Genomic DNA, 23,399 nt, shown 5'->3' with positions numbered 1-23,399 from the left:
GAAACCTTTATCAGTAAGGTTTATAATTGATGACCGACAGCAAAGCTCTTTATTACACGTTATTTAATGCACGAAGACTCAAAAAATGAAAAAGAAAGTTTCTTGCGTCAGCTTCATTTTATGTTTGTTTCACTGATCTTTATCATGTAATTTTTTGGTACGTAATTCTACTTTTCATATTGTTCTCATAATACATGGGAACTGTGTTATCACCATCAGAGTACCCTTTATGTTCAGCATCTTCATTCAACTCCGTAAACACCTTTAGTAAACACTTGCAAAGGTCGCTGCCTTCGTCGACTTTCTCATTAAAGCAGGGAACACTTGCAAGGGTCGCTGCCTTCGTCGACTTTCTCATTAAAGCAGGGAACACTTGCAAGGGTCGCTGCCTTCGTCGACTTTCTCATTAAAGCAGGAAGCACTTGCAAGGGTCGCTGCCTTCGTCAACTTTCTCATTAAAGCAGGGAACACGTGCAAGGGTCGCTGCCTTCGTCGACTTTCTCATTAAAGCAGGACACAGTAAAACAAGAAGTTAAAAAAGACAACTTTTATTCCTGCATGACTTTGCCACCCGCCAGACATCCACACAAAACATAAACACTCGTCCTCACCCTGTTCAGTATGAAATTAAACAAAACTTTACTTGTTTACAATATTTTCAGTCAGGTAGTGTGAATGCGCTTGTCTAAGTAGCTAAGGCCTGTGTAGGCACGTCCTTCAGCCGGTTTGGATCGTTGGTCTCACGGCGTCATCGCACTGTAGTTCTCCGATAAATAGATATACGAATAAATAACGTTATATGATCGCAGTTGTTGCGGCGCCATTACTGCATACTTCGATAACTCAATTAAATCGTTATAAATTGCAAAATAAAAGTAATACCGTCACAGATGAAGGAAGAATTCGTAATTCCTATTGTCCTTTACTATCCATTCCTTATAAACAGCTACATGTTGTCATAGCCACAGCTGTCACGGTTGTCACAGCTAAATGTTGTCATGGGGAGACGGTGGCTGAGTGGTCAGCATGCCGGTCCCGTGTTCCGCCATGCTCTGGATAATGCGGGTTCGAATCCAGCAATACCAACTGGGATTTTTAAGTCACCGCCGAGTGGCCTAAGACTACCCACATACTGTCCTGAAAACCACCTATCAACCCGAACTTTGGGAGACCTGTTCAAGTGAAATCAAGAATAAGCTCTGGGGGACAACATGAGCCAGGAGTAGATGGCGCCACTATAAACACTTGCCTGCACATTGACGGCCTAGGGTCGACCACCAGACCCCTATAGAAAGCCTACCGGCGCTATAGGCAATGACGTAAAAAAAAAAAGTGTCCTCGACACAGTACCATGTGACCTAGACTCAAACCGGCTGCAGACCCGTCCCTAAGCAGGCCTTGTAAGGTACATCGTTACGAAACACCTGAACTTACAAAGAGGAGATTCCTTTCCGAGATTCTGCTTCCCTTAAACGTACTTCTTTATACAGCCTTTATTGACGTCCTCCCAAGTGTAGAATAATATATACACGACTATGTACAGGACGACTAATTATGTACTATGTTGTAAGTGGAGGTTATGAGGCCTCCGAAGGTGTGGAAATAATACTAATTTACGAAACCAGCAGCATCACTTTTCTTTCTCTGAGGTTCGTGGCGGGAGTTGGTAATAGTGGTTGCGAGTATGGTTTGGTTGTGTTGTTATGTGTGAGTTGCTTGTCTGGCTATACCTGTGTGTGTGTGTGTGTGTGTGTGTGTGTGTGTGTGTGTGTGTGTTGTAGTAGCTTCTATGGACAAAAATAGGCCTAGGATAGCAGCGGTACAAAGGATAATTATTGACTAGTTTAGATAGTGTCTTTTGACTACTTCATACCTACCACATTGCTGTTATTCTTCTACACTTACAAAATATATATTCATTTGTGTATTTATATTTCTGTACAAACCTTCGACGTCTTTCTAGCCGGGAGTGAGTGACCCGCTACTCCTCCCTCCGCACACAGACCTTGTTATAGGGTAGGTACGTAAGGCACTGATAGGTAGCGATCCATGACCCGTGTTCTCAAACGTATCGAGACCTCAGTTCGCTTGTTTGTATAGCCTTTCGCAGTAGTTCTTGGGATTACCGTGGACTGTTTCATGATGCTGGTCATAGTTTTAAGGGGCTATTACATTGGGCAAATTTTCCGTGGATCTTCGTTCAAACCACGATTTCCGCTGGCGTGTGTCATATTTCCGGGGTTTTCTGACGTGTCCACGATCTTCCAAAGCTACGGTAGATTTCACTGAAGGAAGACGGTATTACTCACCATCATCATCAGCAGCAATAACAAGAAACAAATGAGAACCACGCAAGCGGAAATCGTGGTTTGACTGAAGATCCACGGAAAATTTGCCCAATGTAATAACCCCTTTTGGGTTCGTTCACACTACAAGCAGAGCAGAGCGGCTAGTCGCGGCATTAATTTTTACATAGTTTTGAATGTACAGACGCTCAGGTGTTCACACCCCAAGCAGAGCGGCGCAGCGCGGAGCGGAGCGGCACGCTCGGGAAATTTGGACGTATTTTTTGCTGCTTGCAGCTAGCGATCCTCCACGGCTCCACCCTTCAATCAGCATGGCCAAGAAGCTATTTATTTAGGTGAGTTTTTAATGCTGACGCCAAAATTACAAAAACTGACCAGATTGTGCATAGTTAAGGTACATTTTAACGATATATAATAGCCGTATGCTAAGAAAAGCTAATTTGGTGATATTCTGATCCTATACCCAATCATCAGTGACCCACACAGCCATGGGACTTGGCTTTAACAACGAAATTTAATGTTCCTTTGTAAATCGTTACATTTTTCATCTTCCTTCCAGATAAACACCGAAGAGTTTATCGGGTTGTTGCCTGGGAATGATTCTTGTGCAGGTTGCCCTGCTCTGCTTGTATGTGAACACCTAACCGCGCCGCTCCGCTCTGCTCTGCTATGCCCTGCTCTGCTTGTAGTGTGAATGAACCCTAATTACACGGCTTCTGATCTTGAACGGGATAAACACCCAAAAAAACCCGGTTAGTCTTCTTTGTGGCGTTGGGAAATTGTCGTCAGGAGAGCCAAATCGTTTAAGAATATGGTCCCATGTCTGGTACGGTATGTGGTGTGTTACAATGAAGCTGCTAGGGATCTCTGAGACCATGACTTTATAAGGAATGGGTAATATAAAGATGGTTCTGCTATATGAGAAGTCTGCTGATCCGTGCACCTTGTCCCCAGCTTAGAGGAGAAAAAAAAAACTATTCAAACAGCAGTATCACCTTCATATCGTTTAGTCATCATACGTATCCTCATGGTTAGAGATACAGAGCAGCTTCATTACAACACACTACATACAAGACATAGTTCGCTACCTGTTACAATGCCTTAGAAGTACTCCTGTACGTACCTATGCGCCATTTAAATCAAGACTCATTAGAAGAGAAAATATACCCTGAAAAAACGCTGAATTATAAAAGAAAGATGAAATAGCGTCATATTAATGAATATTCACCTTTTTTCCTCGGTAATTTTCTCCCTTCATATGAGTACAAATTGGGATGGCGCGTACAAATTGGTGCAACTATTCTATAAAGTACTCAGTTGACTGAGTGAGGGAAACCTAAGTAGAGGGAGAAGGGGGGGACTAGATAAGAGTAGAACAGCACCTGCCGCGCCTGTACGGAGAATATGGCTGGTGAGGGACGGCACTCACACACACACACACACACAACTCATCCACCCACCCACAGTGGGTCCCCTCCTCTCACCCCTTTCTTCACACACAGACACACACATACATCCCCCCTACACACACACACACACACACACACACACACACACACACACCATCCCTTCCTCCTCTCCCTATCCTCTCACTCCCTTCACCAGCCGAGCCGCCCCGTGTCGCAGCCCACCAGCACGTGCGGCTCGTTGGTGGTAAGGCAGCGGATTCGTTCGTACAGGGTGGCCATGGGCAGCCTCTCCTGGGGGTTCTTGCTCCAGCAGGCCACCATGATCCTGTACATGTCCCGCGGGCAGTTGTCGGGGCAGTTTAGGATCTTCCCGGCGGTGATCTGCGTGATGACCTGAGGGGGAGAGGGAAGGGGGAGAGTTTAGAAGTGGAAGGAGAGGGCTTTGAGAGATGGGAGGAGGAGAGTTTAGAATGGAAAAGAAGAGGGTTTTGAATGAAAGACGAGAGAAGAGTTGAGTAGGGGAGGCAGACATTTTTGAGAGACGTGAGAAGTAGAGTTTAGAATAGGAAAAAAGAGGCTTTTGAATGCGGGAAGGGAATTCAAAAGAGTTAAGAAGGGAGGTCGAGGGTTTAAGAGGGTTTATAAAGAAAACCATAGGGTTTTGAAGGCGGGAAGAGAATATATAGATCAGGAGAAGGGTTTGATAGTACTTAAAAGGAAAAGAAGACGGCTCTGAATCCGGAAAGAGGGTTCATAGAGCTGGAAGAGGAATTAAGATAGTTTTAAAGGGGAAGAAGAGGGTTTTGAAGGCGGAAAGAAGGGTTTATAGTGCTCGAAAAAAGTTTAAGAGGCCAAGGAATGAAGAGATGGAACAAGTAAGTGAGAGAGGAGGATTGAGAGAGGTTGAGGATGCGAAAGGATAGTGGTTTCAAAAGCTGAGAGGGGTTTAAGTTGTCGTGTGGTTGGCTGCAGAGAGGAGAAGAGAGACGGCGAAAGAGAAGAGGAAAAAGAAAAGTTTAGGGCTTAGAGAGCAAGAGGAGGGTTTAAAATGTCTGGTAATGGCTGTAAAGGAGAAACGAAGGAGCAAGAAAAGTTAGGAAGCGGCAGGAGTTGCGGTTGATGAGGTGAAGAGGAGGTGGGGAAAAGGAGGAGGAGGAGGAGGAAGAGGAGGAGGAGGGTAAAATGAAATGACGGGTGGGTGAGTAAGGAGGAAAAGCAGTGAAGAGTGGGAACCAGAGTACGAACGGGAGGAAGGGAAGCATGGCGGAGGTATGGAGGAAAAAAAAAGGAGAGGAAGGAGGAAACATGGAAACATGGAAACGCAGGCAACAGAAAGCCTATTGGCTCATTACGAGGTTGCCCGCTTTGGTGATTTAATCTGCTCGACAGCCTGGGGCCTGGGGAGCAGATGAAAGCACCTCGACATTGAGGAGCAGATGAAAGCACCTCGATATTGAGGAGCAGATGAAAGCACCTCAATATTCAGTTTACTCCCGACGCAGCGAAGTGACGGTCGATTCTATATTTGAAGGAGTTGATAGTATTCGCATTTACTACTTCTGAAGGAAGATTGTTCCAGTGACGGATGACTCGGTTTGAAAAGAAACTCCTTCCGATGTCTGTGTTACATCGACTAGACTGAATGGGTAAACCGTTATTTCTAGTTCTTAGGTTGGTTTGCAATTCAAAGAAATTGGAGTAATCGACGTTATTGAATTTTTTCAGATACTTGAAGACTTGAATCATATTTCCTCGTAGGCGTCTTTTCTCTAATGTAAAGAGATTGAGTCGCTTGAGTCGTTCCTCGTACGGTTGAGCCCTTAAGGTTGGTATCATTTTCGTGGCGCGTCGTTGAATCCTTTCCAGTAAATCAATGTCCTTTCTGTAATTAGGAGACCAGAACTGTACTGCATACTCGAGGTGCGGTCTTACCATGGAATTATACAAGGATAGCATCACGTCTGGCGTTTTACACTCGAAGTTCCTCGCTATGAACCCGAGCATAGTGTTGGCTTTGTTGTATGCTTTTTTACAGTGATTCGCGTGTTTCAGGTCACTGCTGATAGTGACTCCAAGATCCTTTTCCTCCTGCATCGCTTGCAGAGGTCTCCCATTCATGATGTATGTGTGGTTACTATTTCTGGACCCAATGTACATGACTTTGCATTTGTCAACATTAAAGGACATTTGCCATTTTTCCGACCATTCGATAATGTGATTGATGTCTTTCTGAATGATTTCGCAGTCGGTCTTTGTGAGGGCCTTTCCCCCCACCTTAGTGTCATCAGCAAATTTCGATATTGTGGATTTTAGTCCTGATTCGAGGTCGTTGATATATATGATGAAGAGAATGGGTCCCAGCACTGACCCTTGAGGCACTCCACTAGTGACTGGAAGCCAATCGGAAGGCTGTCCGTTGAGTAGTACTCGTTGTTTTCTGTCGGTGAGCCAATCTCTTATCCACGCGATCAGATTGGCTCCAATGCCCGCCGAGTGCAGTTTCTTAAGGAGTCGCTCGTGCGGTACCTTGTCGAAGGCTTTCTGAAAGTCCAGGTATATAACATCACTGGAGATGTGGGCATCCCAGTTCTTATATATACCATGGAAGAAGTCTAATAAATTCGATAGGCAGGAGCGCTTGTTTCTGAAGCCATGCTGGGTGTCGGAGATTACATTATTGTCTTCTAGAAACTTAACAAGTTTGTCTCTAATAATCTTTTCGAGTATTTTTCCTGCCACTGATGTCAAACTTATGGGCCTGTAGTTTAATGCAACGCTTTTGTCTCCTTTTTTGAAAATTGGTGTTACGTTCGCCATCTTCCAGTCTTCCGGGACCTTTTTCAATTGAACAGACTGGTTGAATATGTTAGTGAGTGGCTGAAGTATTTGTTGTTTAAGCTCTTTTAATAACCGCGGCGACAAACCGTCAGGTCCTGTTGACTTGTTCGTGTCGAGTTTATCCAAATACTCTTTCACTTCTTGGTCGCATATTGAGTCAATTTTCAGGGGCGTGATTCCCCTCGGCGGGTCAGGGTTCTCGGGCATGGTTTCGATGTTCTCGACTGTGAATACGGATGCGAAGTTACTGTTGAGGATTCTGGCCATCTGTTTACTGTCCTGAGTTGCAGCTCCAGTCTCGTCTGTCAGGGGACCAATATTGGATTTTACTTTCTTTTTCGATCTGATGTATGTGAAGAATTTTTTTGAGTTTGTCTTGATGTCACGCGCTATTTGTTTTTCGTAGTTGCGTTTACTACTCCGAATAAGGGTGCGACAAGCTCTGAGGCTGTTGTGGTACTGAGTACGGGCTTCGGCCGTGTCATTCTCTTTCATTAGGTTATAATTCCTTTTTTTTTAAGTTTACCGCCCTTTTTATTTCTAATAGGAGGTGCAGAGGAGGAGGAGAAAGATTTAAAAAAACTAACGGAAAGGTGGCTGCGTAAGGAGGAAGAGCAGTGAAGAGTGGAAAGCAGAGTACGAACAGGAGGAAAGGAGAATTGGCGGAGGAATGGAGGAAAAGAGAGGAGAGAAATGTGTGATGTGGAAGAAAGTAAGGAAAAGAAGGAATCGAATGGAGAGAGAATGAGTAGACGACCACACACACACACACATACACACACACACACACACACACACACACACACACACACACACACACACACACACCTAGCTTTACTTCAATTTCCTAAGAGTGGTGTGATCCGTCCACCCTCAGAGCAGGTTCCGAGTACGAGAGTCTTTGATCCTTGAGTCAATATATATTTTTTTTATTTGCCTGATTCCGCGTCTCATTAGCTTTACGTCTCCGGCCTTTCAGGAAGTACGTACCATACCGACTCCTCACTTTGGAACGCGCAAGGGGATTTCAAAGGTACCCACGCTACGTAATTAGCATAAGTGAAAGGGAAGAAAAACCGAGAAGTGCACGGAAAGTAAGAAACTGATGATGTAAGATGATGGACGCGTAAGAAAGAACTCAAATAAGAAAGACAATGGAGGCAAGAACACAAGTAAGGAAGACAACTGAGGCAAGAACACAAGTAAGGAAGACAACTGAGGCAAGAACACAAGTAAGGAAGACAACTGAGGCAAGAACACAAGTAAGGAAGACAACTGAGGCAAGAACACAAGTAAGGAAGACAGTTAAGGCAAGAACATAAGTAAGGAAGACAATTGAGGCAAGAACACAAGTAAGGAAGACAATTGAGGCAAGAACACAAGTAAGGAAGACAATTGAGGCAAGAACACAAGTAAGGAAGACAATTGAGGGAAGAACACAAGTAAGGAAGACAGTTAAGGCAAGAACACAAGTAAGGAAGACAATTGAGGCAAGAGCACAAGTAAGGAAGACAATTGAGGCAAGAACACAAGTAAGGAAGACAGTTAAGGCAAGAACACAAGTAAGGAAGACAGTTAAGGCAAGAACACAAGTAAGGAAGACAGTTAAGGCAAGAACACAAGTAAGGAAGACAGTTGAGGCAAGAACACAAGTAAGGAAGACAATTGAGGGAAGAACACAGGCAAGAACACAAGTAAGGAAGACAGTTAAGGCAAGAACACAAGTAAGGAAGACAGTTAAGGCAAGAACACAAGTAAGGAAGACAGTTAAGGCAAGAACACAAGTAAGGAAGACAGTTAAGGCAAGAACACAAGTAAGGAAGACAGTTGAGGCAAGAACACAAGTAAGGAAGACAACTGAGGCAAGAACACAAGTAAGGAAGACAACTGAGGCAAGAACACAAGTAAGGAAGACAATTGAGGGAAGAACACAAGTAAGGAAGACAATTGAGGGAAGAACACAAGTAAGGAAGACAACTGAGGCAAGAACACAAGTAAGGAAGACAACTGAGGCAAGAACACAAGTAAGGAAGACAATTGAGGCAAGAACACAAGTAAGGAAGACAATTGAGGCAAGAACACAAGTAAGGAAGACAACTGAGGCAAGAACACAAGTAAGGAAGACAACTGAGGCAAGAACACAAGTAAGGAAGACAATTGAGGGAAGAACACAATTAAGGAAGACAATTGAGGCAAGAACACAAGTAAGGAAGACAATTGAGGCAAGAACACAAGTAAGGAAGACAATTGAGGCAAGAACACAAGTAAGGAAGACAATTGAGGGAAGAACACAAGTAAGGAAGACAATTGAGGGAAGAACACAAGTAAGGAAGACAATTGAGGCAAGAACACAAGTAAGGAAGACAATTGAGGGAAAAACACAAGTAAGGAAGACAATTGAGGGAAGAACACAAGTAAGGAAGACAATTGAGGGAAGAACACAAGTAAGGAAGACAATTGAGGGAAGAACACAAGTAAGGAAGACAATTGAGGGAAGAACACAAGTAAGGAAGATAATTGAGGGAAGAACAAAAGTAAGGAAGACAATTGAGGGAAGAACACAAGTAAGGAAGACAGTTGAGGCAAGAACACAAGTAAGGAAGACAACTGAGGCAAGAACACAAGTAAGGAAGACAACTAAGGCAAGAACACAAGTAAGGAAGACAACTGAGGCAAGAACACAAGTAAGGAAGACAATTGAGGGAAGAACACAAGTAAGGAAGACAGTTAAGGCAAGAACACAAGTAAGGAAGACAGTTAAGGCAAGAACACAAGTAAGGAAGACAACTGAGGCAAGAACACAAATTAGAAAGACAATTGAGGCAACAACACAAATAAGGAAATGAGTCCAAAAAATTATGGAAGACAAATGAATCAAGAACACAAGTAAGGAAGACAACTGAGGCAAGAACACAAGACAATAGAGGCAACACCATAAGTTAGGGAGACAATTGAGCGTCCAGCGGTGAAAGGGTGGAAGAGCCCAGACAAATTTTTTTCTTGTTGTTGCTGGGAAAGGCAGGCCATGCTACCCATCACAGGAAGAACAAGAAATATGCTGCAAGGGGAACGTGCTTGACCTTGTATTTGGTCATGTACGGGGTGTCGCTTTTCCCTTGCAACAGTTTTTATCTCGTTTGTCCTGGGATGTGTAGTCTGTCTAACTCAGTGTAAACTAGAAACAAGGGCTGTCTAACGATAGTCGCTTTTCCCTTGCAGCTTATATCCTGTTCTCCCTGGGGTGTGTAGGCTGCCTCTTTCACTGCAAATTAGCAGCAAATGGGTATGTCCCTTACTCTTCTCCGAACGCAGCAATTATGGAGACTCTTTCATATGTCTTGGAAAAATATTAATGTGCTGTTGAGTGTCGGCAACCTCTTTGTAGGTTACACACACACACACACACACACACACACACACACACACACACACACACACACTCACCTCCTGGTTGGTGTAGCCGTACCAGGGCTGCTTGCCACCCGTGAAGATCTCCCAGAGCACGACACCGAAGCTCCAGATGTCCGACTCGATGGTGAAGCGGCGGTACAGGATGCTCTCGGGCGGCATCCAGCGGACAGGGAGCAGCGTGCGGCCCCCGAACTGTGTGGAAGGAAAGGGAGAACGAGAGACTTGTTAATGACGTGTTTTCGTATCCTTATCCGTAGGGCTTATGATGATATTATTTTAAAAGGTTTGTAAGGTCTTGGGTGTTGCTGTCCCCCGAACGCTGCAGCGGTAAAAGGAGAACGAGAGACTTAAGTGGCGTATTTGTGTACCTTAATCCGTGTTGCTGATGATCTTTTGAGTTGAGTGCGAATGATGGGTGTTGTCATGTGTTTAGACCGATAGACTTGAGGGCGTGTTTGTTTACCTTTATCCGTGGTTCTGTTTTGCTGTTCTTTTTAGTTAGGTTTGTACGTACTGTGTTGTGTTGCTGTCATTTGTTTGTTTTCTTTATCTTTCTCACGATAGTCTTTTCATTAATCGCTTTTCTCATTTCACCATCAATATCATCACCATCATCATCATCATCATCATCGTCATCATCATTACCACCACCATCAGGATAACATACGTATCATTATCACCACTACGACCATCACCGTCACCATCATCATTATCCTCATCCTCATCATCACCACCAGCCATTAACATGCAAATCCGCTTCATAAGGATCACAAAAGAATACAGCTTACTGATCTCTCTCTCTCTCTCTCTCTCTCTCTCTCTCTCTCTCTCTCTCTCTCTCTCTCTCTCTCTCTCTCTCTCTCTCTCTCTCTCTCTCTCTCTCTTTTTAATCAAGGGTATAGTACGAAGAGGAAGTGGGTTAGTGGTGAGGTACAGGTGGGGAATAGGAAAGACAGTAGGAGTGTACAGTTGTATGGTGTAGGTTCGTTAGTTCTCTCTCTCTCTCTCTCTCTCTCTCTCTCTCTCTCTCTCTCTCTCTCTCTCTCTCTCTCTCTCTCTCTCTCTCTCTCTCTCTCTCTCTCTCTCTCTCTCTCTCTCTCTCTCTCTCTCTCTCTCTCTCTCTCCACATCTATCTATCTACCTATATCTATCTATCTATCTATGTCTATGTATGTATGTATATCTACCTATATCTATCTATCCATCTATCTATCTGTATGTGTGTATCTATTTATCTATATCTGTATTTATATATGTATTTGTTTATCTATCTATCTATCTATCTAAATCTCTTTGAGTGGGATCTACTAATCGAGTTTACAAGAGAAAAATCTAAATTTTTGCTACAAATGATCTTTTTTCTCATATTTGTTTTTTGTGTTTGTGTTTGTGTATTCCGCCGCCGAAAGAGCACACACATTTTTAATTTGCTGGCCCGAGGAATGGCCACGTGGAGCTTTGCCTAATGCGTCCGCCACACCAAGTTTTTATATTTTCTGCATCATGACCATCCGTGGACTTTGTTCACTTCGTGCGTCTATTGTTGTAATATTAGCATTCAGTCAATTGGTCAGTCAGTCAGTTGGTCAGTCAATCAGTCAGTTGGTCTGTCAGTTAATCAGTCAGGCAGTCAGTTAATTAGTCAGTCAGTCAGTCAGTTAGTTAGGCAGGTAATCAGGTCTTCCTTTCAGCCAGTTTAGTCATTAGCTCAGCCAGCCAATCTGTCAGTCAGTTACTTAGTCATTTTTTGTCAGTCAGTAAGTTAGTCAGTCAGTCAGTAAATCAGTCAGTCAGTCAGTTAGTTAGGCAGGCAATCATGTCTTCCGCTAATCAGTCAGTTAGTTGCTTTGCCAGTCAATCTGTCAGTCAGTCAATCAGTTCTTCAGTCAGTTAGCGCGTTAATTAGCCTGTTAGCCTGTGTTTCCGTCGACTTTGTTTCTTTGCAGTTTGCAAATACACACACACACACAAACACACACACACACACACACACACACACACACACACACGCGCGCGCTCATACACACACAGATAGGACATTACGAGCATAAAAGAAAAAATCGCTTCTTTCAGATTTTGGCGAGCGGTATCGTGTTTTTTTCCTTCATTAACCCACCAAGTGCTTTTGCTCTGGCCGACCTAATTATTCCCTGTGACTGTTTTGATTGTCTTTTTATGGTTTGCATGGCTTTCACTGTTATTCTTATGCTTATTACTAATTATTACTGTTACTCCTCTTCTTCTTTTTCTTCTTCTTCTTCTTCTTCTTCTTCTTCTTTTTGTTGTTCTTGTTCTTCTTGTTATTGTTCTTCTTCTTGTTCTTGCTGTTTTTCTTCTTGTTCTTCTTCTTCTTTTGTTGATGGTGGTGCTGCCATTGTTTTTTTTTCTTTCCCATGTGGTATAACCCTCTCGGTGGAACATTAATAATAATATCAAGAATTTCCTTTTATCTGGTGCCCATTTAGTATTAATTTTACTTCCTCATTTAACAATTCTCCTCTTTACGAATTTATGTAAGCGAGGGAGACGTCGTGCATAGTGGTGTGTGTGTGTGTGTGTGTGTGTGTGTGTGGGCGGGTGACCTTCCAACCATGAAGATACAAAAGTCACTCATTATGTCGTGATCAAGACGGGTTATTCATTTCCTCCTTCCGAATGAATGCAGGGAAGAGTGCCGCCGCGCGTGTGTGTGTGTTAGGCGGCGCGGCAGGGCACGGCATCCTCATTAAAGGGGCAGCTCCAACACACACGGCCGTGACTCTGTAGGGGGCTAGTCTCTGGACACGCCAACTTTACATAGAGACTTAATTGTCCTGTCATCCTTACTCTAAGTCTGCGCCTGCGTCTGTGTCCTTGGTATGAGACTGCAGGGTGGAGAATACCTTGCTGGGTGAAAGCTCCAGGTGCATTCAGAAAACTTACACACCAGCCGCTCCTTCTGGTCATCATTCAGCATCTTCGGCACCATCTTCACGCAGATCTTCCGCATGCCCAAATCTTCAGTGATTGTGCTCCAGACGGTGCCACGGTTGATGACTAGCCTACTTGCAATCATTCGAAGTCAGCTGACGATCGCCAAGCACCACCTGCCTCAGGCGCTCAACGTTGTCGTCCGTCCTGCTCGTTGTGGGCCACGTCCTCACTTCTCTTTGAACCTCTTGTGCCACTCGAAAACACGTGAGCGCGACATCGCCTCGTCTCCGTACACTTGCTGCAGCATTCCGAGTGCTTCCAAAGGAGTTTTCCCCAGCCGGACCAGAAACTTAAGGTTGATTCGTTGTTCTGTGCTCATCGCTTAACGAGCTATGCTAGAGAACGTTTTAACAAGAGGACGTGGAAAAAACTACATCGGCTACACAGAGCTGAGATCGCAGTTATATACTCCCAAGATATTGCGTCACATTGTGCCACAACCCGCTAATCCCTCCTCCTCTCATAGCTCACACAGCACACTCAGTCCTGGAACTTTTTCTGACACACCTCGTAGATAGCTTTATTGTCATTTTCAGAGTAGTTATCAACCCATCCAGAATCCATACACAAGGGAAATTTACAACAGGCTCATCCATTGCTAAAATTTGGAAAATAAACTCTACTTTTTGGCGTGAAGGCGACCGCATCAGAGGCTCAAGTACAGGTGTCAGGCGCAAACTTCATTCGTAACTTTTGAAACTCACTTTGATCTTCAGTTACATTAAGAGGTCGACATTATCATATAAACTCTTGTTTCCACTTAGTCCAACCGTTTGTCCGTCACCCTTTTGCCAGTCTCTCAGCCATTTTGTCGGAGAGTCAGTTGGTATAATAACCCATGGAGCCAGTCATCCTATCAGCCAACAGTTGGTCAGATAATCAATGAAAAGTGATCTAAGGAACCCGTTAGTTCCTCAGCCAACTAGTCAGACAATCTGTCATATAGTCGCACACATCGTCTAGTAAGGCACACAAGGCCCAGAATAAAAACTTGCCTGGTAGTAATCGGTGGTGTAGACGTCCCTTGACATCCCAAAGTCCCCGATCTTCACCACCAAGTTGGCCCCCACCAGGCAGTTCCTCGTGGCCAGGTCTCTGTGGACGTAGTGCTGGAAGGAGGAGGAGAAGTTGTGGAGTGAGTGTGGGGTTAAAGGTGAACCAAGTAGCTTCCCGATTGACAACTACGTCACAACAATGAGTGACCCTAAACCTTTCAACTATACACTTCCCCAACCGTATCCTCCCCGACATCCCACTTCCTCTCCTTGCTATATCCTTGATTAAAAGTAGTAGCTTACCACACAGAGAAAGGTGATTTGTTGATGAAATACCCATACGGAAAAAAAAATATTGGGCCTCCACTAAAGGGGGATAGAATAAAAAAAAAACGATAGGCATAAACTGGTTTATCAATAGCGGATGGATGGAACACAAATGTTTAGTTAATGCTAATGTGACTATAAATATCAAATGTAGGCTACCGTAGATACATTTATGGATGAGGACACACACACACACACACACACACACACACACACACACACACACACACACACACACACACACACACACAATCCTCCCACACACGCACATAGATAAAAGCGCCCCCCTCCTCCCACTCACTTACCTGAGAGGCGAGATACTTCATGCCGGCCGCTATCTGGAGGGCGATCTGAAGACAGTCCATGACGGAAAGAGGCTCGTTGCTGGGCTCCACCTCCGCCTGCAGCGCCACGTCTGCGTTGTGACTCCTGCAGGGGCGGAGAATGAAAGGGATGAGCTTGGGGGGGAGGGAGCTAAAGTTGCAAAGGTGAGGGAGATTTTATAGGTAGCTTGGGAGAGGAAGAGGTAGGGATGATCGGAAGCATTAGAGCGTATGGTACAATAAGCTGGAAAGGTTTAAGGTTGTAGGGGTGAGGAGTGAAAGGGTCAGCTAGTAGAGTCTAAACTTACAGGGGTGAGGGATGAAAGGGTCAGCTAGTAGAGTTATAGCGGGCAAGGGAGAGAAATGAAAGATTTAATGTGTAGCAGGGGCTAGGAGATGGTAGGGGTGAACACAAGTCCTAGAAAGTATGGAAGGGATAAGCTGTAGGGTTGCGTTAGGGGCGGTGGAAGGGTGAGCTAGGGGACTTACAGGTGTCAAGGTTGAGGGAGGAGGGGTTTATTGTGTGGAAGGAGCTTGGGGATGGTAGCGGAGAGCAGAATCGTTAGAGGGAATGAAAGGGATATGCTCGGGGTCTAAATTTGCTGGGGTGAGGGGTGGAACCGTCAGCTAGGAGGGTTGACAAGGGGCAAGGCTATGGAAACAGGTGCTTAGGCTGAGGAGTGATAGGAGTGAGTAAATGCCTCGGATAGCATGGTAAGGTGACATGGAGTTGTCTAAAGCTCCAGGGGTGAGAGGTAGAAGGGTGAGCTAGGAGACTGTACAGGTGGCAAGGGCGAGGAAGGAAGGGCTTAGTGTGTGGCAGGGGCTGCGGGATGGTAGGGTTGAGCAAACACCTTAGAGAGCATGGGAGGAGTGAGCAGGTGGGGTGATAAAGTGGCAGAGGAGGAGGATGAGAGGGTGAGCTAGGGGGGTTACAGTGGCAAAGGAAAGTAAGAAGGGGTTTAGTGTGGGGCAGGGGGTGGGGGATGGCAGAGCTGAGCATGGCCTTAGAGAGCAGTAGGGATGTAGGGAAAGGGAGTAACCATTCTTTTCTTTACCGGCACGTGGCCCTAGGTGGCAAATTAAGCAAGGTGAGAATGGCAAATACAGGTGGGAAAAGTTGGTACGATTGGGCCACCTTTTGTTGTCCGCTTGCAAAAAGAGAGAGATAAAAAAATTTTTATTTCACCTTAGTGGCGTTCCCGTGAGACTTAAGGAAAACATGTCACAAGAGTCTTATTCGGGTCATTAGATAAAGCTTTTTTTTCAGCAAAGGAGGCAGCTCAAGGGCAAAAAACAAAAACAGGAACAAAAGAGCTCGCTAAACGCTTCTCCGACAAAAGAAAAAGAACGAGAGCCTAGAAGAGAGGTCAATATCGGGTGGAGAGGCGTCTGATTACTCTCCTCTTGGTACGAAGAACGGCGCAAAGGTCGAAAAAAATGGACAGTATCTTTTGTGCTTCGTATAATGGATCAAGGCTAGCGAGAACATTATTATTATTATTATTATCTTCTCCCTCGAAAAGATGAAAGGTCAGGGAAAGGAAATAATAAGAATCACGATCTCATCTCCTTGTCTTCCAGTAAACGGGAGGGCAAGATAGAGTGCTGGAAGAGACAGGAAGGAGGAGGAGGAGGGGGAGGAAGAAAAAGGGAGGAAACATGGACTAGCAGGCAGCAGAAAGCCTGTTGGCTCATTACTAGGCTGCCTGCGTTCAGTGATTCAATCAATCCGTTTGCCATAGGAGTGGCTTGCAGGGAAGGATTAAAGCACTTGTGTATCTACTCTTGGGAGCGTTCAGTTCACTCCCGATGCAGCAAAGTGGCGATCAATGCGTTTCTTGAAGGAGTTGATGGTCTCTGCGCTAACCACTTCAACAGGAAGGCTGTTCCAGTGGCGAACAACTCTATTCGAGAAATAACTCCTGCCGATGTCGGTATTGCATCGCCTTGCTTGAATTGTTTTTCCGTTGTTTCTTGTTCTCAGGTTGGTTTGTAGCGTGAAGAGTTTGGAGTGATCAACGTTGCTGAGCTTGTTCAGGTACTTAAAGACTTGTATCATGTCTCCCCGCAGGCGTCTCTTTTCCAACGTGAAGAGGTTGAGTCGCTCGAGTCGCTCTTCATAGGGCTTCGTCCTCAGTGATGGTATCATCTTCGTGGCGCGGCGCTGTACTCTCTCAAGTAATTCAATGTCTTTCCTGTAATTAGGAGACCAGAATTGCACGGCGTATTCCAGGTGGGGCCTTACCAGCGAATTGTACAAGGATAACATAACTCCCGGCGTCTTGTATTCGAAGTTCCTCGATATGAACCCAAGCATTGTATTGGCTTTCTTACAGGCGGACTTGCAGTGTTTTATTTGTTTCAAGTCACTGCTGATGGTGACCCCGAGGTCTCTTTCCTCTTGCACAACATGTAGTGGTTCGCCACCCATGTGGTATGTGTGGTTGCTGTTTCTGGATCCGATATGCATTACTTTACATTTGGCAGTGTTGAAGGACATCTGCCATTTTTCTGACCACCGAGTGATCTGGTCCAGGTTTCTCTGGATAATTTCGCAGTCTGCCGTTGTGAGGGCCTTCCCACCCACCTTTGTGTCGTCAGCAAATTTTGAAAGATTGGATTTCAATCCTAGTTCTAGGTCGTTGATATATATGATGAAAAGTATGGGTCCCAGCACTGACCCCTGTGGCGATCCACTTGTGACCGGGAGCCACTCGGAGGCCTGTCCGTTGAGTACAACTCGTTGTTTTCTTCCAGTGAGCCAGTCCTTGATCCACGCTGTCAGATTGCAGCCTAATCCCGCCGACTTGAGTTTCTTGAGGAGTCTTTCGTGTGGCACTTTGTCAAAGGCTTTCTGAAAGTCTAGATATATAACATCGCTGGGGATATGATTATCCCAGTTTTCATAGATACCTTGGAAGAAGTCCAATAAATTGGTTAAGCATGAGCGCTTGTTCCTGAAACCGTGCTGAGCATCGGAAATGATGTTGTTGTCTTCAAGGAACCTAACGAGTTTGTCTCTGATGATCTTCTCGAGGATTTTTCCCGCGACAGAGGTCAGGCTGATTGGTCTGTAGTTTAGGGCCACACTTTTGTCTCCCTTTTTGTAGATCGGAGTTACATTCGCTTGTTTCCAGTCTTTTGGGACTTTGTTTTGTTGTAGTGACAGATTGTAGATGGTGGTGAGTGGCTTGAGGATTTGCTGCTTGAGTTCCTTGAGCAGCCTGGGTGACAAGTCGTCGGGTCCGGTGGACTTGTTTGTCTCGAGTTTGTCTAGGTACTTTTTCACATCCCGTTCTTCGATTGTGCCAATTTCTAGGGGAGTGATTCCCATCGGTGGGGTAGGGCTCTCGGGTACGGACTGGGTATTCTCGACCGTGAACACAGACGCGAAGTTTCTGTTTAGGATTTCGACCATTTGTCTACTGTCCTGTGTTAGTACGTCACTTTCATCTTTTAGGGGACCGATATTGGTTTTGGAGGAGGAGGAGGAGGAGGAGGGGGGGGGAGAAGAAGAGGAGGGCAACAGGTAATAGAGCTAAAGCGTGGAGGGAACGGAAACGAGTTTTTAGCTGATGTTTGTTTGTTTGTTTTAATGTTTGTTTGTGTATGTGTTGATTCATGTTTTTGTACGCTATTTGAACTTCACTTGCATTGTTCTCTCCATTTTTCAAGACTTGACACCCAGACTAATCTATCTCTGTCCCTCTTACACCTCATTTCCATCTTGCTTCTCTTCGTCATTTTATGTATCCATCCATTGCTCATCTTCAGCTTCCTTCGTTCCTCCTCTCCATTCCTTTCTTTTCCTCTCTTCTCTTTTCTCCTCTCCTTTCTTCTCCTCTCCTCTTATCTTCTGCTGCCTTCTGTTCTGTTCTGTTCTGCTCTCTTATTTTCTCTCCTCTCTTCTCCTCTCGTCGCCTTTCTTTTCCCTCTCCTCTTCTCTCTCTTCGGTTATCTTCTATTCTGTTCTCTTTTCCTCTGATTTCTTCTTTTCTGTTCTGTTTTGTTCTCTTCTCTTTTCTCCTCTCCTCTCCTCTCATTCCCTCTCTCCTCTCCTCCCTTGCTTCTCCCTTGCCCCAGCGTTCCCAGTTCTCCTCTAGTAAACATTCACGCGTCACCTGCTACGCATCAACCCTCACCACCACACACGCTTTCATCTCGCATCTGCTTCCGTCTCTCCAACCTGCCCAAACCACAGTCATCTTGCTACTCGTAATTTAATCTTATCAGCACACGAACTCTACTCATTCCACGTGTGTGTGCTTCCTCCGCTACTTCTTTTTTTACTTTACTTCTCAACCTCCTCCTCCGCCTCCTTCTTCTCCTCCTCCTCGTTCTCTTCGTTCCGCCTCGTCTCGTTTCGTCTCATCCTCGTTTCTAGGTATCTCCGCTTATCTCTGATCTTGTGTATTTCTTTTTTTTCCTTTTTCTTCTTTCCCTTCTTCCTCCTCTTCTAATCTTCCTTCTTTGCGATCATCCTCACTTCCTCCTCCTCCTCCTCCTTCTCTTCCTGCTGTTTCTTCTCTTTTTCATGTTTTCTTTATTTTTTCTTCTTCTTTTTGCTGTATAATTTCTTGCTGCAGGCTTATACTTCTTAACCTCCTACACCTTCGTCTTAGTGATCCTCCTTCTTTTCATCTTCCTTCTTTCTCTGCTTTTCATGGTTTCATTTATTTCTTTATCTTCATTTTTTTTTCGTTTTACTGCCGTCTTTTCTTTCTCTACGTCCTCCTCCTCCTCCTCCTCCTCCTCCTCCTCCTCCTCCTCTCGTTGGATCTGCTTTTTAATGTTTTCTTTTTATCCTTTTTTTTCATTCTCCATTTTTTCTTATCGTTGCAGTCTTTTCTTTCTCTCCCTTCTCCTTCTACTCCCCCTCTTCCTCCTCCTCATCATCTTTTCTTCCTCTTCCTGTCCCTCCCTCTCCCCCTCCCCCTCCCACTTCTTCCCCCTCCCCCCCACGCACCTGAGGTAGTTGTTGAGGTCTCCGTGTTCCATGTACTCGAAGACCATGAGTAGCGGGTCGGAGCTGTAACACACGCCGTAGAAGCTGACGATGTTCTTGTGCTGGAGGTTGTTGAGGAGCTCCACCTCGCGCTCCAGTTCCTGCCTCGCCTCCGGCCCCACACTCTTCAGCGTCTTAACCTGCAGGAGGAGTTGGAGAAGGTGGAGGAAGAGTAGAAGAGGAGGTGGGAGGGAGAAAGTGGAAAAGGAGGAGCAGGAAATGAAGTGATGGGAGGAAGAGAGGAAAGACGTATTATTATTATTATCATGATAATTTTGTTCTTATTGTAATTATTATTATTATTATTATTATTATTATTATTATTATTATTATTATTATTATTATTATTATTATGTGCTGGAGTTCAAATAGTCAAAGAATTTTACATTGTTGGTAGAGTTAGGTGGGAGATAAACAGCACAGTCGTATTTCGTAATAGAGTGACAATTACGTAAGTCTTAGCCAGATGGTGGAAAATTCAGCAGAGTCAAGGTCGTGAGCACGAGAGCAAGTGATGTCGTTGCGCACGTAGACGCAACATCCAGCTTTGGATTGAAATTTAGGATAGAGATAGTAGGAGGGAACAGAGTAGAGATTGTTGTCAGTAGCCTCTTGAGACCTCTGTTTCGGTGAGGAAGAGAAGGTGAGGTTTAGATTAGGAGAGGTGGTGTTCCACTGATTGCAAAAGTTAATAAAGAACTAGTTTGAGGAGCTATCAAGTCACCTCTTAGGTCTAAAGCCAATGGGGGAGTCCGCCCTGGGGGCATTTGTGGTCCCCCCCCAGACGGGGACTCCGAGGCACCATGTACTATAGCCATTTTGAATTCTAAATAATTTTAGGAAAATGGTGTAAGTGTTGTGTGTATGTAGTGTGGTGTGGACAGTAAGAGGATCTGTCTTTAGAGAACATGCTGAACTACTCTCTGGTGTTAATGAGGCAATAGGGAAACGGAGAGTGAGGACACGGCAAGAGTCTTTGGTGGGCTTACAGGGCCCTCCTCGCTTCCCGTATATACCTCACCGGGAGTAGCTTGCGCCCGTTTCGGTACGTGTCTTCCTACATACGCCCAAAGTGAGGAAGAAATCAAAATGAATGAATAAGTTAAATAAGGAAAGAAGGAAGGAAGCAAGGAAGGAAAGAAGGAAGAAGGGAAGGAAGGAAGGAAGGACGGAAGCATGGAAGGTAGGAAAGAAGGAAAGATGAAATGGTCAAAATGACGAGAATCTCGGATAAAATGAGACTCAAGAAAACAGGATATCGTTGAGAGTAGGTATTAAGAGTTCTGGCGTACCGTAATAATTGATGTTCACTGCCCCAAGCTTGTAAGGTGGTCAGAGATAGCTATTGAGACATCTGGTATGGTGTAGAAGGTGGTAACTGTCCATAAGATAAAACAAGGAGCCAGAAAGAGAATGCAACAAACAGGTACAGGGGGAGAGGACAGAATGAGACTGAGGTTGCCAGATATCATATCATTAGACAGCAAGGTAGAAAGAAGAACGACCAAGCAGAATAGAAAGGAAAACCACGGGGGAACCAGATAACATTAGACATGTCATTAACTCGGTGGAATAGACATGTCATTGGTTAGGTATTGACAACGAAGCAGGATAGGAAGAAAACAGCGATAGACAGACAGCATTATACATGGCATTTGCTAAGTTGAGACGAGGAAGTAGCATAAAAAGAAAATAGCAGTGTATAGATGGCTTCCCCCTTTACACACACATCCCTTACCAACCACCTAACTATACTCACCGCCACCTGCGAGGGCCGCCCCCACCCGTCGTCCAGGATGCCGAGGTACACACGCCCAAACGCCCCCTCGCCCAGCTCGGACACAAACTTGACGTGGTCTCGAGGAATGACTGGCGCCTGCACGGGAGACAACAATGAAAGTCAGAGCAATCAAGTACAAGCTGTCTAAACTCTAAAGTCTAAAGCATACGTAATATATTCCTTGCAGTTAGCCCCCCATCATCTCTAGCCTGTTACGTATTCTGTCGTTCAAAAGGTGACTGAAGGTGGGTGTACAGTAGTCTACTGAACCGAAGTGTTCCTCTGGCGCCTGGAAGGAATTTTTCAGGCCTCCTGATCGGTTGGATTCCATTCATTCTCTCATGGAGATTGTCTGTTAATCATACATGTTTTCGAGCCATATATCTCCATATTTGCCTTAGCAAACCTCTTCTAGGTATGAACACAGGGTATGGCATGTGCTGACTCCCAAAAGCGTTTGTATTGTCCATCCATTGGGTCGACAATCAGGCCCCACCGGGACGAAGCCTACCGGCGCAATAGGCCGCGACGTAAAAAAAAAAAAAAAAAAAAATCATGAGAGCCCTAGAGTAATGCAAACGCGGCTGGCTGTTTCCGTAGATTTATATGCGTCACAATATGGGAGTAACGCTCCGTCCATAAAACAGTTTGTCTGGAAGACAATGGAAAGTTGGCGGTATCTTATGGAATTCAGGTGAAAAAACTTTCCTTGATCAGTCTGCTGGTGCTAAATGTAGCGGGAGACATACCAAGACTCATGCGCAAAAATATTCCCACTGGAATCGTAAATAAAAAACGCGGATGGGGGGAGAGAGAGAGAGAGAGAGAGAGAGAGAGAGAGAGAGAGAGAGAGAGAGAGAGAGAGAGAGAGAGAGAGAGAGAGAGAGATTGTTATCTCATTTGGTGTTTTGAACGTGACTCTCCCTTCCTTTCCCATTGCATTCCATCCCTTTCCTCCTCCTTTTCCTCCACCTTCTTTCCTTCCCTCGACCCACTAGCATTTCCTTTTTCGTTTTTTATCCCTTGTCTCCTCCCATCAGTCCCCTTCGCTCTCCTTTCCCCTTCATTCCTCCTCTTCTCTCCCCTTTCCTCATCTTTTCCCTTTCCCCTTCTCTTTCCTCTTCCCTCCCCTTTCCTCTTCCCTCCCCTTTCCTCTTCTCTCCCTCTCTCTCCCTGGCCGGGCTGAGGGTAAAAGAAGATTCATTGGGATTCCTGTTGAAGCCTTCGACCTTTCCTCCCCATCACACGCCGGAAACCAGGCATTCATCCCGCACCCATTTCCATTTTATTCTCTCTCTCTCTCTCTTTTATTTAAACATATATTCAAATATAATTTGTACAGACCCAAAGGTGCACTGCCGTGTGCTGCCTATTCAAAGGGGAGAATAAACTCTATTTAAAAATTACATAAACTATAAAAAAAAAACATATAATACATTATACATGTATGTACACACTGCTCTCCAAGTGCCACTGCTCCACCACGAGTGTCAGTAGAGTGAGGAGTGAGCCCTTCCAGTGGTGGGCCGACAGTTTTATTTTCTGGGTGTTCATCTCCCGGATGTTTGGGACACTGGGCGTGAATATGTTCCAATCCACATCCGGGAGACTCTTCCCGCAAAGGTGCGTTGGTGCTGGCTGGTACTGGAACGCGGCACCTACACTGCGTCACCACGGAATAACACTGTTCTCGGTGAGGTTGGCGTAGGCCCGTCAGGTGTGGCACTCCTTGCACTTGTGCTTTATGAAACACCACAAGAGCAGCTACATCCCTGCGGTGTTCCAGGGAGTCGACGGAGCTGAGAGAGTCTCCGGCCCGGTTGGGGGGTCTGCAGCATCCACCAGTCGCAGTGCCCGTCGCTGGATGCCGTCAAGTCTGGTGTTGGTGGGCCTGGTAGTGTACCGGAGCTGTCTCTCTCTACCCCCGCCCCCTTTCTCTCTTTCTCGCTTTTTTTCTGCTTCTACATACATTTGCCCGTCTGTTATTGTGTTATGCATGTCCACACTTTGTTTATAATTATGAGCGGAC

At 45.1% G+C, this 23,399-nt stretch overlaps 1 protein-coding gene across 1 annotated transcript in view; it reads right to left on the bottom strand.

Annotated features, from left to right (window-relative positions):
• Positions 1-558: 558 nt before the first annotated feature.
• LOC127004280 (BDNF/NT-3 growth factors receptor-like) overlaps positions 559-23,399 on the bottom strand; it is a 107,680-nt gene continuing 84,839 nt past the window's right edge. Inside the window, exons 13-18 of the mRNA XM_050871842.1 lie at positions 21,350-21,466; positions 19,552-19,730; positions 14,565-14,688; positions 13,933-14,046; positions 9,998-10,156; positions 559-4,108 (exon numbers count right to left, since the gene is read on the bottom strand). Coding sequence (XP_050727799.1) covers positions 3,905-4,108; positions 9,998-10,156; positions 13,933-14,046; positions 14,565-14,688; positions 19,552-19,730; positions 21,350-21,466 — 897 coding nt within the window. The 3' untranslated portion in view covers positions 559-3,904. The remainder of the gene's footprint in view (positions 4,109-9,997; positions 10,157-13,932; positions 14,047-14,564; positions 14,689-19,551; positions 19,731-21,349; positions 21,467-23,399) is intronic.

The sequence above is a fragment of the Eriocheir sinensis genome, chromosome 27 (genome assembly GCF_024679095.1).
Source record: "Eriocheir sinensis breed Jianghai 21 chromosome 27, ASM2467909v1, whole genome shotgun sequence".
Taxonomy (NCBI): Eukaryota; Metazoa; Arthropoda; class Malacostraca; order Decapoda; family Varunidae; genus Eriocheir; species Eriocheir sinensis.
This window is presented reverse-complemented; position numbering and strand designations above follow the sequence as displayed.